Raw genomic sequence first — 19,250 nt, 5'->3', positions numbered from 1 at the left:
TTCCTATTTTTGGGTTCTTTTGTTGAGTACTTTCTAGTTCTATTAGCTGTGTCATTAAGCTACTCAGGTAAGCTCCTTCTTCCTTCCTAATGTGTGCTTGCAAAGCTATAAATTTTCCTCTCAGTACTGCTTTTGCTGTGTCCCATAAGTTCTGATAGTTTGTGTCTTTATTGTCATTTGTTTCCAGGAACCTTTTTATTTCCTCCTTGATTTCATCTCGGACCCACTGGTTATTGAATATGAGGTTTTTTTACTTCCAGGTGTTAAATTTTTTCTTCTGAGTCCCTTTGGAATTCACAAATAATTTCAGAGCCTTGTGGTCAGCGAAGGTATTCTGCAAAATTTCTATCCTCTTGATCTTATGGAGGTATGTTTTATGTGCCAGCATGTAGTCTATCCTGGAGAATGTCCCATGTACATTGGAGAGAATGTGTATCCAGGTTTCTGGGGATGGAGTGTCCTATATATATCCAGTACGCCTCTTTCTTCCATTTCTCTCCTCAGGTCTAGTATATTCGTGTTGGGTTTCAGTCTGGTTGACCTATCCAGTGTTAACAAAGCAATGTTGAGGTCCCCCACAATTATTGTGTTGTTATTGATATTGTTTTTCAGATTTGTCAACAGTTGTTTTAAATATTTTGCTGGCCCCTCATTTGGTGCATATATGTTTAGGAGAGTTATTTCTTCCTGCTCTACATACCCCTTGATTAATATAAAATGTCTATTTTTGTCCCTTACAACCTTCCTGAGTATATAGTTTGCATTATCTGATATTAGTATGGCCTTCCAGCTTTTTTATGGGTGTTGTTTGCTTGGGTAATTTTTCTCCAGCCTTTTATTTTGAGTCTCTGTTTTTTCTGACTATTCAGGTGCGTTTCTTGTAGGCAGCAGAAGGTTGGATTGAGTTTTTTGATCCATTTAGCCACTCTGTGTCTCTTAACTGGTGCATTTAGTCCATTGACGTTGAGAGAAAGAATTGTCCTGGGATTTAATGTCATCTTTATATCGAAATTTGGTTTGTCTTTTTGTTAGTCTTGTTTTAAATTAGGTCTTTCAGTTTTTCTCTTAAGACTGGTTTTGATTATATAAAGTTTCTGATCTGTTTTTTGTCTGTGAATCCATGTATTCTTCCGTCAAACCGGAAAGTGAGTTTTGCTGGGTACAGTATTCTAGGTGAAGCATTCATTTCATTCAGTCTTGTCACAATATCCCACCACTGCTTTCTGGCATTGAGTGTTTCTGGTGACAGGTCTGCTGTAAATCTCAAGGATGCTTGCTTGAATGTAATTTCTCCTTTTGATCTTGCTGTTTTCAGAATTCTGTCTCTATCTGTGAGATTTGTCATTGTGACTAGGATGTGTCTTGGGGTGGTTTTTCTTGGGTCTCTTTTGGTTGGTACTCTTCGGGCATGCAGGATTTGATCACCTATATTCTTTAGCTCTGGAAGTTTCTCTTTAATGATATTCTTGACCGTTGATTCTTCCTGGAAATTTTCTTCCTGGGTCTCTGGGACTCCAATGATTCTTAAGTTGTTTCTGTTGATCTTATCATAGACTTCTATTTTCATCTGTTCCCATTCTTTGACTAATTTTTCCATTGTCTGCTCATTTGCTTTAAGTTTTTTTTCCAATCTCTCCTGCTGTATGGAATTGTTATGTATCTTATCTTCCACAGCACCAAGTCTATTCTCAGCTTCTGATACCCTGTCCCAGAGCTTATTCATTTTGTCATTCACTTCGTTTACTGATTTTTTCAGGCCTGTTAGTTGACATGTTATTTCAGTTTGGAGTTTTGTGATTTCTGTCTTCATATTTTCTTGATTATTATTAGTGTTCTGTTCCACTCTATCCATGGTTTTTTGGACGTCTTTGAGCATCTTCCATATTGCTACTCTAAAGTCCTTATCTGAGAGGTTGATTAGTTGGTTGGTCATTAACTGATCCTCAGAATTGTCATCTTCATTCTCTATGTCTGATGCTGGCCTGCGTTGTTTCCCCATTGTCCCACTTGTATTGTGGGTTTTTCTACGTGTTGTGGTGGTATTCATTGGTTATATGATGCAGGCAGCACACTCCTCTGGGTCCTCCCTTTCTGGATGGGCCTGCTTGCCTCCAATGTAGGGGAGTCCTCCGTGGATGAAGCCTCACACAAGATCAAATCTTAGGCCCGAGCACACAGCAGAGAAGACAGTCTGGAGAGAAGTTCTTGCTTCTGTGATCCAACACAGTTCTTAGTGTGTTTTTTTTCTTCTTGTGATGGTGTTATTTTTTTAGAAAGAGCGCACGGCTGCGTAGCGAAGTGGAGCTAAGTGCCTTCTGGAGCCTCTTTTCAGCCCACCCTCAGGACGTTCACGCATCAGGATAGTAGAGAGACACACACAGGCAGCACTCACAGTTTTTCACAGTCGGGCCCCACTGGACAGGCATAGTTTTCACTCGCTTGCTTGGCAGCTTCAGAATGCTGTATTTTTGGGGTCTCTTCCCAAGACTCTGAGGAGAGTTGCTGGGTAGCTTCAGTTTTTGGGGGGTTTGCTTCCCAGGGCTCTGTGGTGAGCTTCCAGAGTTCAGGAAAGACAGAGAAGAGTAGGACAGGGCTCCCTTCAGGTCCTCAGTTTCCTCAGAAGGAGCACAGCCGGGTGGAGACTCTGCAGGTAGAGCAATCAGCACTCTGCCTGGAAACCCCCACATGCAGCCATTTCTTACTCACTCACTTGCTGGGTAGCTTCAGTTTTTTTTGGAGTTCGCTTCCCAGGGCTCTGAGGAAAGCTTCCAGAGTTCAGAAAAGACAGAGAAGAGTAGGACAGGGCTCCCTTCAGGTCCTCAGTTTCCTCAGAAGAAGCACAGCCGGGTGGAGACTCTGCAGGTAGAGCAATCAGCACTCTGCCTGGAAACCCCCACATGCAGCCATTTCTTACTCACTGGCTCTCTTTTAGCTTCCGAATGTAGTTCTTTTGGGGTTCGCTTCCCAGGGCTCTGAGGAGAGCTTCCAGAATTCAGGAAAGACAGAGAAGTGTAGGACAGGGCTCCCTTCAGGTCCTCAGTTTCCTCAGAAGAAGCACAGCCATGTGGAGACTCTGCAGGTAGAGCAATCAGCACTCTGCCTGGAAACCCCCACATGCAGCCATTTCTTACTCACTCACTGGCTCGCTGGCTAGCTTCCAAATCGAATTTCTGAACCTTAAGCTGGATGGAGCTGTAGAAACCAAGGAATATCTAGATCTCATTCTGTCCATATGCCCTGTATGTAGGTCATGATACTTTCTAGAACTCATTTTGTCAGAAAGTTCCTCTGTACAATATATATCCTTAATATTTCTTTTTACTGAAAAGAGACTTTAGTAGTTTCCTACAGAAGAAAATAAACCACAACTCATATATTATAGTTGGGAGAATCAAGGAAAGCTCTCATGTTATACATATGCTGTAATTCTCAGTTTCTCTTTTTGAACAATGGAAACAATCACAACTCTAATGTCTATATTGTCACTACTTGGGTAAAACAATTAGAACAGCTGAGTGTTTCATATATGAAGTGCTTGTATCCTCAATTTTTGCCAATATCCACAGACTTTCAATTGATACAGATTTTTTAGCTTGTATCTTATGACTGATACAATTAGCCCTCCCTAGTAGGAAATAACCATTTTGATAGGACTGTGTCTTGACACCTGAACCCATCAGAAAGGCAGAGGCTAGAGGGTTTTAGGATCAAAGAAGTTGAATTCTTTTGAGTGGAATTAAACCCTCACAGACTGATTGGCACTATTCTCCAATGCAGACTTTTAGGATCAAAGCCTCCTCTCTTACCAACACCTTAGCACTTCTGGCTACAGAAGGTCACAACTTTGGAAATCACAGTCAGACTCTGAGAACATCAAGAGCAAGGCTGGTCTGTGTGTTGGTATTATAAGGTATTTAATTCATCCCTAGGGATTTTAAGGGATTTTCTTGATACACTGTTGGTAAATCCAGGACATATTTTTAAAAACTTGTTATTGGGAGTTGAATTATTCACAAAAGTGACAACCAACTTCCCTGCTTCCTGAATTAAACTCCAAAACCAAGATCTGATTGAGTAGAGTAGTTATAAAGGACCATTCTAGGAGTTCATTTTTCAGAGTCACCATTTCTTTGAGAATAACTTTGCCCAGAGATTAGGAATGATATGAAAAGAAATAGAAAGTATGTCATTGAGTTCTTTTTTTTTTTCAAACAGAACCACATAAATTGAATCATTTTGTTCTATCTCATAAGTTGAGGGGGGAAATAGATAGTACTAGAATCAAACAGTTGTATGAACTTTGAGTAGAAATAAAAATTGGTCAGACTTAAACAGCAAACGCATAGTCAATGACAACAGAATTGATGCCCAATCTTCAACAAGCTATACAATTGAAGAGAGACCAGTTATACTAGCAGTCTTGGGGGCAAAGGAGGGGGATGCTGGGAACAGGGATGGAGGGAGGACAACACTGGTGGTGAGAATACCCCTGATTAAATGCCATTATGTACTTTAAATATCACTGTGAAAGACTTGTAATTCATGTTGATCACAATAAAAATAATTAAAAAAAATTTTAAAATGTGTAAAGTCTAATACTGGGAAATCTGATGGAAAATTCAATTGCAAGAAAAGCCTGAAGACCTTCCATATATATATATAAATGGGCTGAGCAGTACCTAGCTGTCCAGGATTTCTGTGCACTACAGGCACTCACACCCAAGGCTACTCATTTCATTTGTTTTAAATGGCCACATTGATTCTGTTTCTCTTCACATCAGCCCTGCTAGAAGGCTGAGTTTACCAAATGTCAAATGATTAAATTAAGACATCACTTCCACCAGCCAGAGTTGGAACCCCACAGCTCCAAGGTTATACTAGGACAGTTGATGCCTACAGATTAAAAGTGGAAGTTTAAATGTACCTTTTATAAAACTGTCATTGCAAGGGTTAAACACCGCTGGAATTTCTCGAAAACCCCAGTTAAAGTATCTGGTTCTCCAGCTGGATTGTCAGTGACATGGGCTCCTGTGGCCTAACCTTAGAGCCCATCACTCAAAGAAGAGCTTTGTTTCCATGGAAACCTACAATCTGTGACCCAAATTCCCAGGTTAATTTTTTTAAATTTTTTTCTAACACAATATGTTGACCAATTGGGAGCTGCCAATATAGGATGGAAATTGGGATTCTTTGTAAACATTTTAGACTTCTCTTCATACAGATGTTCCTTTCCCATCAGCAAGAATAAAGGAGAACTTTGCTTTAATTCATTCTACAGTGTCTAGTGTTTTGGTGAACATTTTGTTACAGCAGGATTAGCAGGATCTAAGATGGGAATTCTCCTCCAGCCATTTCTCATCGACTTTACTGTCTCTCTCTTGACACTCTACAGGGCGAGCTCTGCTGAGACTTACAGACAAAAAGCTTGAAAGAATGGGGATTACTCATGAGAATCTTCGGCAGCACATCTTACAACAGGTGCTCCAGCTGAAGGTGCGAGAAGAAGTCAGAAACTTACAGTTACTCACACAAGGTATCCTGTTACTTCCTATTGGGTGGCTGGAATGGGAGATGAGAGGGGCAAAGTCCTCCCCATCATGACTAAGGGAATTATTATTATTGCTTCTTTTCTCCCAAGAATTTTCTTTGGCACATCTTACTTAGCAGAACAAATGCACAAAGATTAACATGTGCAAACTGATCTACTGAAGCTCTTTGAAGGCCTTTACATAGTTATACAGGTTGTCATTGTTTACTGTGCAAGTTTTAGGAGAACCTGCCACAGAGATCAGGATATTGCATTAGATGTGGACAGTATACTGTCTGTAAAGCTGTACAAAGCTGACCCAAGCTCTATTCCTATTTTGGGCTAGCTCTGATGCTAAGGGCTCTAAGTGATTTCATAGTTCATCTAATCATTGATATAAGTGATATTTTTTTGCTTTACTGACTCATGAGAGGAAAAACATTTTACAAGTTTGTGTCTGCAGGCAAATATATAGAGTTGCAGGCATACAAATTCCCAACACTAATCCCACCACCAATGTCAACTTCCCTCAACTAATATCTTTAGTTTCTTTACTTATTACTGCCCAGTAGACTTGTGTTTGTTCTCTCTCTCTCTCTCTCTCTCTCTCTCTCTCTCTCTCTCTCTCTCTCTCTCTCTCTCTCTTTCTCCTGATCTCTCTCTTCATGCAAAAGAAAGAAAGCTTATTTGGCATCTTGAAAATAGGATCTAATCATCAGGGACATGCAAATCAAAACAACTATAAGGTACAACCTCACACCACAAAGATTGGTACACATCACAAAGAATGAGAAAAAACAGTGTTGGCGGGATGTGGAGAAAAAGGAACTCTTATCCACTGCTGGTGGGAATGCTGTCTAGTCCAACCTTTATGGGAAGTGATATGGAAATTCCTCCAAAAAACTGGAATTTGAGCTCCCATACAATTCAGCTATACCACTCCTAGGGATATACCCTAGGAACACAAAATTACAATACAAAAATTTTTTCCTTACATCTATATTCATTACAGCACTATTTACCATAGCAAGACTCTGGAAACAACCAAGATGCCCTACAACAGATGAATGGTTAAAGAAACTATGGTACATATACATAATGGAATATTATGCAGCCATCAGGAGAGATGAAATTTTCCTAGACATGGATGTACATGGAATCTATTATGCTGAGTGAAATAAGTCAGAGAGAGAGAGAGAGAGAAAGATGTAGAATGGTCTCACTCATCTATGGGTTTTAAGAAAAATGAAAGACATTCTTGCAATAATTTTCAGAGACAAAAGAGAGGAGGGCTGGAAGTTCCAACTCACTTCATGAAGCTCACCACAAAGAATGATGAGTGCAGTTAGAGAAATAACTACACTGAGAACTATCATAACAATGTGAATGAATGAGGGAAGCAGAAAGCCTGTCTAGAGTACAGGTAGGGGTGAGGTGGGGAGGAGGGAGATTTGGGACATTGGTGTTGGGAATGTTGCACTGGTGATGGGGGGTGTTCTTTACGTGACTGAAACCCAACCACAATCATGTTTGTAATCAAGGTACTTAAACAAAATATTATTTTTAATAAAAGATTATAGCTTCTCATATTTTCATGTCAATATTTCCCAATTTTAGGTTTCATATTTGAATGAATTTTCAGTTAATAATGTGAGGAAAAGGCCAATATTTGCTAAAAAAAAAAAGTAAAGAAAATAGGATCATTAAAAGCCAGTGGATAATTTAAACAGGACTATTAAGACTAATTCTAAGAATTTTAGCTTTCAGAATCATTAATAACTCTGTTATCTTGAGAACATTTAAGAACCTTATAATTGAGCGTGACAGAAAAATCTGGAATTTGAAGAAACCCTTAAATTATTGTAACTTGTCTATGTCTGATTCAGTTCTAGGGAAATTGAAGATAATAATGTAGTTGTAGCTCATATTCTGGATCTGGGTTCTATTCTTGGCACCACATGGTCCCCTGAACATTTCAGGGTGAAGCATATGCCTCCCCAGCTCTGCCAAAGTGACCCAGGTATCCCGAGCACTGCAGATTTAAAGCATCATAGCTTGGACCTTGAACTCACGTGCTGAAACAACTACTGGGTTGGTTGAGAATCCCAGGTTGGGCCCCCCCCCCAAACTTCCCGAGTGCCATTTTAGAAGCCAAACAAATAGATTTGGTTGCATAACCAGACAGATAATATAGGGGATAAGGCTCAGTACCTGGCACATGGACAACCATAGTTCTATTCCGTATATCTCAATAGTCTCCTAAACCATACCAGGAGTGATCCCTGAACCCAGGGCTACAAATAGCATTGCCCAAGGTCATGAGGAAGATTCTATAGGGAAGGCATATAGGGAGGTTTCAGCTTTCTGATGAGCTCTAAAATGATTGGCTATTGTCTAGGGGTTCCTTCCTACTGCTCTCTTGTCCTTCCCTGATAGGCTGCCTGATATGGCCAGGTAGCTAGGTGTGGAGTCTATGGAAATAGGAAGACGTAGCATGTGGTCCTTACAAAATGGCTATCTCTCCCTGCTTAGAACCTAAGAAGAAGCCTGTCATGTCGTCTTTACAAAATGGCATCCCTCCCTGTGCAAAAGGGATCGGGAAAGTCTATGGCCTGGGGAAAGCCCAAGGTTCAGGACAGCCCAGGGGGAAGCCCAGAGTCTGGGAAAAGCCCACTGCCTCAATAAAGACCATGAACCTTTAGAGTTGTAATAAGCAATGCAAGGTTTAGTTTCTCCAGAGCTCTGTGGTCCACCATTTTTTGATGCAGCAAGTTCACCAGGGAACCCCGAGTCTTAGAAACCCAGGGCTTTTATAGTAATCCATATGAGAATAAGGTTTCAAACTTCAAACATTTCATTGGTTCACATAACTGTTATAATTCAAAAAGCATCCAATAGTCCAAGCAGAAAAAGGCACGATTCGTTGATTATTTCAGGCCCCCTCTGATGCTAGCCACCTCAGTGCTCATCCTGATGGAATGCAGAGTTATGGGTTGGACCCTTCAGGTGGTCTTTGGGTGGGTTCTGATCTGTGTGTTTTAGGTTATTGATTAAATAGTAAACACATGTAATCATCCCTTTCAAGGACCTTCTGATTTTGGTCCCTCCTTCTTGTGACTTTCCAAGATGTCTTGTGGAGGGTCGGTGCTAGGGGAGGGGACGTGGGTGCCCTAATGTTTGGTTCACTGTACAGACCTGGTCTTTTACCTTATAATCACAGCCTGTAGTGTAGAGCTTATATCAGCTAAGAATCAACTCAACAGAAGCTAATAGTATGGTTAATCCTATTTGAATCACATCCACTACCTAATAAAGTTATAAAATCACTATTACTAAAACTATAAAACTGCTCAAAAACACTACAAAGGTACACTTCAAAATATGTTTTGAGACATCATTCAATAAATCATTAAGAGAAAATGCAGCAATTTCAAATATCTTCTCCCATCTCAGCCAAATTTCAGCCCATTGCTTCCTCAGTTATGCTATGCTATGTTTCAAGGCTTACCCAGAACAATATCTAGTTTAATAAATGACAAAGGGAAGACATTCTTAGCTGCAGGTTCTGCCCTTTATTGTTTCTAGCTTTGGTGCTCTAGTTAGACTTTAAACAAAACCCGTGAGCAGAAGCATGATTAATATATTTCAATTTCATCGTTTTACTTTCAACATCGGTACCACTGGATTTTTTGCCAGGGAATTTAATTTTAACATCTCACAATTTAACACTTGTTCAGAATTCAGGTCCCAACAGCACCTTTTGGTTTTTAAGGCAATCTAAAGACTGTCCTAAAACATGCATTTGAAAGGTATGACCATATGTTTCCTGGAAAAGGCTACTCTGCTCTAAATATAATCTAGATTAAAATTAATCTAGATTAAAAATTTTCCCAACTTTTACTGCACCTATGCAACATAACAGACACTATTACCACTACTATAAATAAGCTCTCATCTGGGATTCCCATATCTTGTGAAAAATAATGAAACATGACCTATCTAACCCATCTCAATTTTTTGTGTTTATCAAACAGAAAAGAAGTGATGTTGCACAGAGATCAGACTCTGCTTTAGCCAAAACAAAGATTCACCAGCTTCCTTTTTCTTTTAACCCCTCCTTTTGAGATGTAAAGACCCATCTAGGATTGTTTAGCTTGAGATAGGTACTTTTGTCTGTCACTCTACCCTCCCACTCCTGGTTGTGGATGTGAGTCTGGACAATAAACATTGCAGAAGTTGATTTGGGGAGTCCTCAGGCTGGCTGGAAGCTCTTCAACTCCATGCTTTTCTCCCTTAAAATAATAGTTCTGCTTGAATTTATAAGATGCAAAGTAATATAGCCATTAATATTATATTTTAAAGACTAGATTGCAACATGGGAAGATACTTAAGAGGAAATAGCATGGACACATCTCAAAAGCTAGAAATTAATCTCCATATAATTCCAGCAAATTCACTTTGTATATTTAACCCAAGAACCGAAACACTCTCTTCAGAAAAGACATTTCCACTCCCATGTTCATTTTGGCACTACTCAGAGTAGTAATCTAGAAACAACCCAAGTGTCCAAAAAAGAGATGATTGGATAAAGAAACTGATACAGAAACATGATGGAATACTAGTAAGAGTTTAAGACAAAAACATAGTTTTATCTATGTGGTTGGATCTGGAAAGCATCATGCTGAGTGATAGTAGACAAAAGAGATGGACAGATAAAGAATAATTTTCCTTGTATGTGGGATATAAAACATAGTAAAGAAATGACAAAAACTCAAAGGCAACAGAAACTGAGAACTAATCTATTGTAGGAAGCATATCAGTTTAAGGAGAATCCAGGTTTGGAGGACTGAGAGTGGGTACTGGGAAAGTAGTAGAAGGAGGTTGATATTCTAGTGGAAAGTGTGGTTTCTGAATTTAAAAAAAATTCCCAAAATGCAGGAAATCGTTATGAATATTATAAATTATGGTGCCTAAAAAGAAAAATTAAAAAATTTAAAAGGAGAAATAGAAGTTGGGACCAGAGCAATAGCACAGCAGTAAGGCATTTGTCTCACATGCAGCCAACACAGGACAGACCTGGTTCAAATCCTGACATCCCATATGGTCCCCTGATCCTACTAGGAGTGGCTTCTAAGTGCAGAGCCAGGAGTAACCTCTGAGTGCCACCAGATGTGACCCAAAAGCCAAAACACCAAAGAAGAAAAAAAATAAAGAAGAAGAAATAAAAGTTGAGGGAAATCTCTGAAGAAAATTTTCTTTATGATGGCTCCATTTTGTAAACTGGCATACCTACCAATAAAATGATTTTGAATGACTGCACTAATATTTAATTATGTCTTTTTTATGAACTTATGGATACTTTTCATTATATATACTTATTCCTGTTTCCCAAATTTTCTAGTGTGGCTTGACATTATAGTTAAAAATCAGAAAATGCACACATTTTTTTTTTATTTCCACCTCCACTCTGAGTTCTGCCAGGCTCTATTTGATGTCTGAGGTTTCTGCAGTTCTTTTGTTTTCTTCCTGTGATGATATAGAGATGAGACTGAACTCATCACATGTGCCATCAACTCCTTTTTTCCTGTGCTACTATCAGTCCACAGTGTGTTTGCTTTATGAAATCATTTTATACCGCTTTCATTCCTTTAGATTCATAATATATATATATGAATTTCCTGAGATAGTGCTCAAGTCTATTAAGCTAAATATATGTTTGTGTTCTGGGGAGGTAATGCTAAGCTCAGCCTTTTCAATTCAGTTGTTGTCACTTTCTGTATCTCTGACAAGCAATGTAGTTTGAATTCTTTCTTTTCATAACCTTTAGAATAATGTTCTTTAGCTCTTTAATATTTTGCTTGCACTCATATTTAGTGTTTTATTTCTTATCATTTACATGTTAAATGTTCAAACTCACTTCATGCCAGGCAGCCCTTAGAAAATCCATAGCCTTATTAAAGTGTTGCTTTCATTTTTTTTAAAGATAAGTTGTTAAGCTGATTGATAATAGAATTCTAGAAACAGCTGGGGTCAGCTTAAAGTAGTTTGGGACTAGGTCTGCTATAATAGCAACTGAAATTCTTTTCTACACAAATGAACTGACTGGATTAACATACATGTCATATGGAAAATCATGATGTGGTGATATGTAATTTGGTGTAGAATATTTGATATCCATCTGTATAAATATTAATTTAGGAAGCAATATGCCTAATAAGTACAAAGGTTTCACACTGTTACTTAGTTTTGAGAAATCCTGATCTTCTTTCCTAACAAGTTTAATTCACACTGTGATTCCAATGCAATACAATTAATTTTGCTTTAAAATTTTTTCCCGACTAACACATTTAAATGAGAGCTGATACCTTCAAAGAGTCCCAACTTTGATAGAAGGGATTTATTTTTTGATGATTACATTTCTTGTGCATTCTTTCTTGTTGTTGAAGGTGATTTTGAACCATAAGGCTTAATTGTTTGCACTCAAAAAAGTTTAGGAAAAAAATAAGTCCATCTTTAGAGGACACACTAAATGATAGTGAGTTCAGGCTCTGTGGAGTTCTGCAAAGTTATAAGCACAAGAATGAAGAATAGCAATGTAGAAGGTTCAGAGAGATGCCATAGAAAGCGAAAAAAAAAAGTGAGGTGTAATGTATAGTGTGTGCTATATTTGCAAAAGGAAGAGGAAAAATAATGTCTCTCTGTATGTGTTTTGTTTACATAAGGAAATAGTGACTGATACACAAGATCCTGATACACAAGCTGCACCCAGGGTACAGAAAGAAGGTGAATGAAGAAAGATGGAATCCTTTTATATCACATTTTATATTTTGAAATATGTGAGTGTGTTAACTTTTGAAAAAAAATAAAAGATTTGAGAAAGAACGTGGAGAAAGAGTGAATTCGATCATCAGCCAGGCCTGAATATTAAATCTTGGAACCATTACCTCATACCTTATTGCTGTGTTATTTCAAGGAAATTGCCTAATTTCTCTGTATTCTAATTTTCTGGTCTTTGGGAGGAAGATCAATAAATCTCTTCACTTCATAGAGATGTTATAGCAATTAAATAAACTGAAATATATGCTTCATTCAGTGCAGTGTCACAGTAAGTACAAATATAGTTATCTATCATTTCATTAATTTGAGAAAATTCCTTATTTTATATCTTTCTTGAATTATAATTTACTTATATACTTAAAGCATACCATTTAATTATTTTAGTATGAACATAGAACTGTGAAATCATTGCCACAATTAATTTTAGAAAATTTCTGTCATCTCTAAAGAAACCCAATACCCATTAGTACTTACTCCTTATTTCCTCCTGAAGCCCCCAAACACCAGCCCTTAGAAACCACTACTCTACTTTCTGCCAGTTTGTCTACTCTGAAAATTTCCTATAAATAGAATCATGTGGTTGTTTGCAATTGACTTCTTTCACTTAAAATAATGTTTTCAAAATTTACTCATTTTCTAATCTTGTGTCAATATTTCATTATCATTTCTTGCCAAATATTCCATTGTAAGAATAGACCACATTTTACATATCTAGTTATCAGTCAGTATGAATTTGGATTACTCCTGTTGTTAACTATTGTTAAGAATGCTGTTTGGGGTATAATTTTTTTGTGTGTAGGCATGTTATTATTTCTTTTGAGCATATATTAGAAATGGAATTGCTGAATCAAATGATAATTTTATGCATAACTATTTGATAAATTGCCAGATTATGTTCCAAAGAAGCTATGTCATTTTCCATTCCCAAAAGCAGTGTGTCAAGATTCTAATTTCTCCACATCCTTGCCAATACTTGCTAATGTGTCTTTGATTATAACCATTCTAACATGCATGAAACAGTACCATATTATGGTTTCAGTATATATTTCCCTATTGGCCAATTATGTTGAGTACTTTTTCAGTACAATTGTTAGCAATGTTTGCATCTTCTTTGGGAAGAAATTTATTTAGTGTCATTACTCATTTTTTAAATTTTATTTTATTGAAATAATTGTGATCAGCAGAATCATTCATAGTTGAATTTCTGAGATAGACAGTGAGTCAGGACCATTTTCACCACCAATGTCAACCTCCTTCTACCAGTGAACCCAGAATGCATCCTATACCACCACCCTTGGCCCCCTGGCCTGCCAGTGGACCCTTTGAGTTTAGATTGTTAAAGTTTAGATTTTTTGATTCTTTGGTTAATGACTTTGGCTTGGATATTTAGTTCCATCCTTATTTATTTACTGCGAATCATTGCTCATGTGTTTAGTTTTTTTCATGCTCATTCTTTTTTATTAATAATTTTTATTTTGACCAAAGTGGATTACAAATCATTTACAGTAGTATTTCAGATACATAGTGATATTGAATCAGGGGCATTCCCACCACCAATATTGTCCTCCCTCCACCCCTGTTCCCAGCATGCATCCCATATCGCCCCTCCTTTGCCCCCTGGGCTGCTAGTATAAGTGGTCCCTTCTGTGTCTAGCCTGTTGTAAATTGGGTATCCTTTCTGTTGTAGCTGGGTTTGGATTTGGTGTTCAAGTCTGATCATTGCTCATTTTTTTAAATAGGAGTTACTCCAAGTGGTTAGCAGGTTTCCAGATCTATTGATGCATAACCAAGTCCTGCAAGCCTGAGAGTTCAGTGCTCAAGTCCAGCATGACTTGGGGTCACCAGGATCCCACTTGATGGTATTGAAGTAGTTGTGAAATGCAGAGATCAAACTCAAAACATTGTACATTCTAGGCATGTACTCAATCACTTATGGGTTAAATCCGAGTCCCCCTTATTATTTTATTTATTTATTTATTTATTTGAGGTTTTTTGGCTACACCTAGTGATGCTCAGAGGTTTCTCCTGGTTTTGCACTCTGAAATTGCTCCTGACTTGGGGAACAATATGGGAATGGGATGCCAGGGGATCGAACCACGGTCCATCATAGGTGAGCCACATGCAAGGCAAATGTGCCCTACCACTCCGGCTCCTATTTTATTATTTTTAAAATAGGTTTTATGTTATTTCCAAGCCTTATTATTGACATACCATGTTCTTGTGTGTTTAATTACCCACATCTTTTTATTTTTTGCCTACAATTTTCATAATAGAAGTCTCTTTTTCAAAAGATGTTTGCCAGCGAAATAGCAAGGTGTTTGTCTTGCATGTATTCAACCCCCATTTAGTTGCTGGAACCCCATATGATCTTCTAGGAATGATTTCTGAGCAAAATCAGTAATAAACCCTGAGAACTGATGAGTGTGGCAAAGAAAAAGGCAAGATCTTGTCTCACATGAGCTGTCATCATTTGGAAGTCAGTTCCAAAATAAAACAAGCAAATAGACTATAGAGATTTTCTGTAAAGGAGGAAACATTCTTTGGGATAGAAATTGCGAACACACATACACACACACATCCATCCATCCATCCTTCCATCCTTCCATCCTTCCATCCATCCATTCTGTTGCATTGTACTCTTACAAATGTTCCATCAATCATGTTTCTAGAAAACATGTAATAACAGATTAAGTATACTTTTCTAACCCATGGTTTTTCTTTTAAAACTTTGATTTTGCACCAGTCATTTTTCACTGACCAGATGTCTGTCCCTCAGTAGTTTGAGAGAGTGAGAGAAAGAGAGACAGACAGACAGACAGACAGACAGACAGACAGACAGAGACAGAGAAGTTGACTAGGAAGGAGGTTGGTTTTAAACTCTAGATTATCTGAACACTGGAAAAATAAATTTTTTATACTTTTTCTTGTTCTTCTTTTTGGGTGTTGGCCAAATATCAGAACCTTTGAGACATGTATAAAATATGAATGTTGGGGGCTGGTGCACTAGCACTGCGGTAGGGTGTTTGCCTTGCATGCGGCTGACCCAGGACTGACCTGGGTTCAGTTCCCCGGTGTCTCATATGGTCCCTCAAGCCAGGAGCGATTTCTGAGATCATAGCCAGGAGTAACCCCTAAGCATCACCAGGTGTGGCACAAACACCAAAAAAAAAAAGTTTAAAATATGAATGTTGGAGGCATTGTAAGTATAAGTGGTTATAAATACTATTAAGGAACATGACACAAAACTCTTACAACAGTTACTTCTTCAAAGCCAGAACTGTCCTTCATTTAAAATCCAGCCTCAGATTTCCCTGCCTTTCTTCACTGTGACTCTTTACTGCCTGACATTTGCAGCAACATAGTCGATGTTTGACCTTGTTTTAAGTATGCTCCTTTGGTGTCTTTAAATTTGTTCCTTCCTCTACACAGCTTTTTGGTCTTCTGTGTTTGTCTATGAAGTGATCAGGATGTTTATCTGCTAACTTGCCTATTATAATAGGGAATAAATAGTCATGTCAGGAGCACCTTCAGTTCTCTTCCGGGACTAGAGTACAGAGCTGTAAATATTATGATTAGGTCTTTCTTCTGCTTGATCTTATCAATATGAGAGAAAAAGTATTTTATTGCAACATATAATAGTGCTGTAGATGATTTGGGTATCCTTCAGATTAGTTATAATCAGTAATATATGAAAAGCCTCCTTCAATCTTTAATATGGAACAATATTTCTAGGAATAAAAATATCCCAGGAATATCAAAAACAATTTCTTGTAACTGTTGAGAATTAAATATTTACTTTGCACAAAGCACTATAGAAAGTATGACATTTATCCTATCATGATTAGTGTTATTTACCTCAATTTTTATATAAGAAACTAAGGACAGAAGTTTAAAGAACATAGCCAAAGACAGCTGACTTTTGGGGGAAAAGGAAGCAAACAGTTATTGATGCAGAGGAAATACTCCTGGCTAAATGCTCCAGGGTTTGTTTTCAGGGCTGCTCAGGGGACCATGTGATTCCAGGTATCAAATCTAGATTTCTTTTTTTTTTTTTTTTTGGTGGTTTTTGGGTAACACCCGGCAGTGCTCAGGGGTTATTCCTGGCTCCAGGCTCAGAAATTGCTCCTTGCAGGCACGGGGGACCATATGGGGCACCGGGATTCGAACCGATGACCTCCTGCATGAAAGGCGTTTGCCTTACCTCCATGCTATCTCTCCGGACCCCAAATCTAGATTTCTTTCATGCAAAACACATACTCCAGCTTTATAAGGCTAATAAAATCTACAAGTTGTTTAACTCCAAATAAGCCTTTTCTTATGTTTACCTCTAAAATTCTGATTTCATCCTTTGCCATGACAATGAGCTCTCTCCTGCTTATTTGCCCACATATCTGTAGCTTCCCTTTAGTAACTGCCAATTTAGTTGTCTAGTCTAAAAGTTTAGTTTTATATTATTCAGTCCATTTGTTTTATTTCCATATATACTGCATATAAGGGAGATCACAGCAAATTTTATCTGTTATACTTCATCAACTTTGCTCTGATAAGTGGGGATTATAATTCCTATCTCACAGCAGTACTATGATAATAAAATAAAATTGTATGTGGAAATCATATGGTATAGTTCATGGCATTATTTATAAAAAGGTGTTGGTAGACTTCATTTTCTGTAAAGTAGCGGGTAGTATTGTATTGCCAAGCAACGAAGTGTTCATTACAACTAGTCAGTGCCTACAAACCACAGAAATTGTAAATGAGCATACAAATAGACCAATAAACTTTATATACAAGCACAATTTTTGGATCTTAGTTTATGAACTTCTGGCTTTTGTCCTCAGTTGTAAACTTTTGAAGTCGTCAAGAACACTTTTTCTTAGTATCTGATTCTTCCCTTTCGAGATGCAAAGATTTCCCTCAACTCTAGGAATTCAATAGTTCAACCACTGACTCCTGGAATATCCTGGCATAGTATGGAAAATGTGAAGATAAATAACAGAAACTAGGAAGAAGAAACTGGAAAATTTAAGCAGTTGAAAAAAATGAAATATAAAGCATCTGAAGTAGTAAATGTCACAATCTTCACTTTTTTTTTAATCAGTGCCTACACAATGAAAAGCGAAGAACATGATTGTTTACCAGAGCCAGTTACAGTTCATTAAACGTCAGTGTATCCCTAAGGACCTTTTCCCACATTCTACAAATATATGTGTCGAATTTTAGTTGAGAATTACACAGCCAGATGGACTTTCCCAAAACTCCATCTTTCAGAATGACACGAATTAGAAACCCAACTTTCTAATCCAAGGAGACTTTACAGATCTATGTGAACAGGCTGGGTGTTTTAGTACAGTCCCTTCCCCCCAACCCCCACACGTGATTCTTACAGAACTGAAGTAGGCCATCTGAATTGAAACAGGCCATCTGGCCCACCACTTGGCTTAAAGAAGAAAATCTTTATAGAACACAGCAATGTACTCTGAGAATTTTTCAATCTCATTTTATAGATTTGGCATCCTAGATTTGAAGAGGATTAAAGGATCGTCATGGTTCTAGTTAGTTAATTCCATAATTGAAACTAGATCTCAGATATTTTAATTCCAGACCATTATTTATTCTTATTGTTTTAAATTATATTTAATTTATATATTAATGTATATTGTAATATACTATGGAATGTATAATATGTACCATGAAATTACACCTCTTAGTGTATCTATGCTAAGTTAAAACAAATTCTAATAGTTTATTAACCGCCCCCATGTCAAAGTATCACAGTACAAAAAAAACTCACAATGCTGTTCTCCCTCATACCCCACACATTATCCCAGGACTATCAGCCATTGATGAGTTCTCTGTCCCTTTAGCTTAGCCTTTTTCCAGTATGTGCCATAAACAGAATTATGAAGTCTAGCTTATTTCTCCTTACTATAATGTATCAAAACTTGTCAAATTTGAACAGTGTATCACTATTTCATTTTCACTACTTAATATTCTATCACTTGAACTTACCACAGTTCGTTTATTTATTTCACTCTTAAGGGACATGTGGGTTATTTGCAGTTTGGGCAAGTAATCATGCTGTTACAATCATTGATATACTTTTTTAGGGCTTTAATTTAAATAGGTTTTTGAATCTACAGCTTTTATTCTGTCATTTTTAGAGACTAAAAATAGTTGCTCAATTATGAATTGGCTCTTTTTCCTTTTGAACAAAGGAAAAACTTGATCCCTTTTCCTAATGTTCAGTCAAGGTTGTTTTTATGTAGACTCTTGGCTATGGTTGTTTTTGTTGTTTTTGGTATTTGGATTTATTTTGGTGAAAGGATTGGGGTTCAAATGTATACTGGAAATCCAATCATGAATAACAATGATGTACTTTTTTGCATCAACATCAGTAGTCATTTAAGCAGAAAATATCATGAATAGGAATATATGGGTTAAATTACAAGTATTTAATATTATAAGAAACTGTCTGGTGGGTATTCTTTTTTTTTTTTTTTTACTTACGTTTTTGGTTGAAGCACCAGATCTTTTAAATTAAAATTTATTTTAAGAATTAAATTATTTTTACAATTAAGCATTTATTTATTCACTTTGAAAAAATCCTAATCTAGAGGCATGATCTTTATGATCTTTCAGGGGCTTGCACAAAGTTCATTAAATGTTTATATCATGTAAAGTTTCATCAATTTGGCTTCCAATAAAAAAATTAAAATTTAGCTTTAAGAAAATGTCAGAAAATTAAGAAAATGGCAAAGTAGGGAGAACTAGAAAACAAAGTAGTGGTTCTTTTGAAAATACTACAAAAACTTTAAAAACTAGGTTTGCGTTAGCAGTGTAAATACTGATTTTTTTTTTTTAATGCTTTCTTTTTTTTTTTTTTTTA

General features: G+C 37.2%; 1 protein-coding gene across 3 annotated transcripts in view; it reads left to right on the top strand.

Annotated features, from left to right (window-relative positions):
• Positions 1–19,250, top strand: part of SAMD12 (sterile alpha motif domain containing 12) — an 838,974-nt gene that overhangs the window by 516,632 nt on the left and 303,092 nt on the right. For 2 of the 3 annotated variants that reach the window (XM_049773520.1, XM_049773519.1), the window contains exon 4: positions 5,393–5,533. In XM_049773520.1, coding sequence (XP_049629477.1) covers positions 5,393–5,533 — 141 coding nt within the window. Of the gene's footprint in view, positions 1–5,392; positions 5,534–12,249; positions 12,395–19,250 lie in introns of those variants that run through there. The other variant, XM_049773522.1, reaches the window with a different exon arrangement.

The sequence above is a fragment of the Suncus etruscus genome, chromosome 5 (assembly GCF_024139225.1).
Source record: "Suncus etruscus isolate mSunEtr1 chromosome 5, mSunEtr1.pri.cur, whole genome shotgun sequence".
In the NCBI taxonomy this organism is placed as follows: domain Eukaryota; kingdom Metazoa; phylum Chordata; class Mammalia; order Eulipotyphla; family Soricidae; genus Suncus; species Suncus etruscus.
The sequence above is the reverse complement of the archived record's forward strand: the minus strand, read 5'-3'. Positions and strand labels throughout refer to the sequence as shown.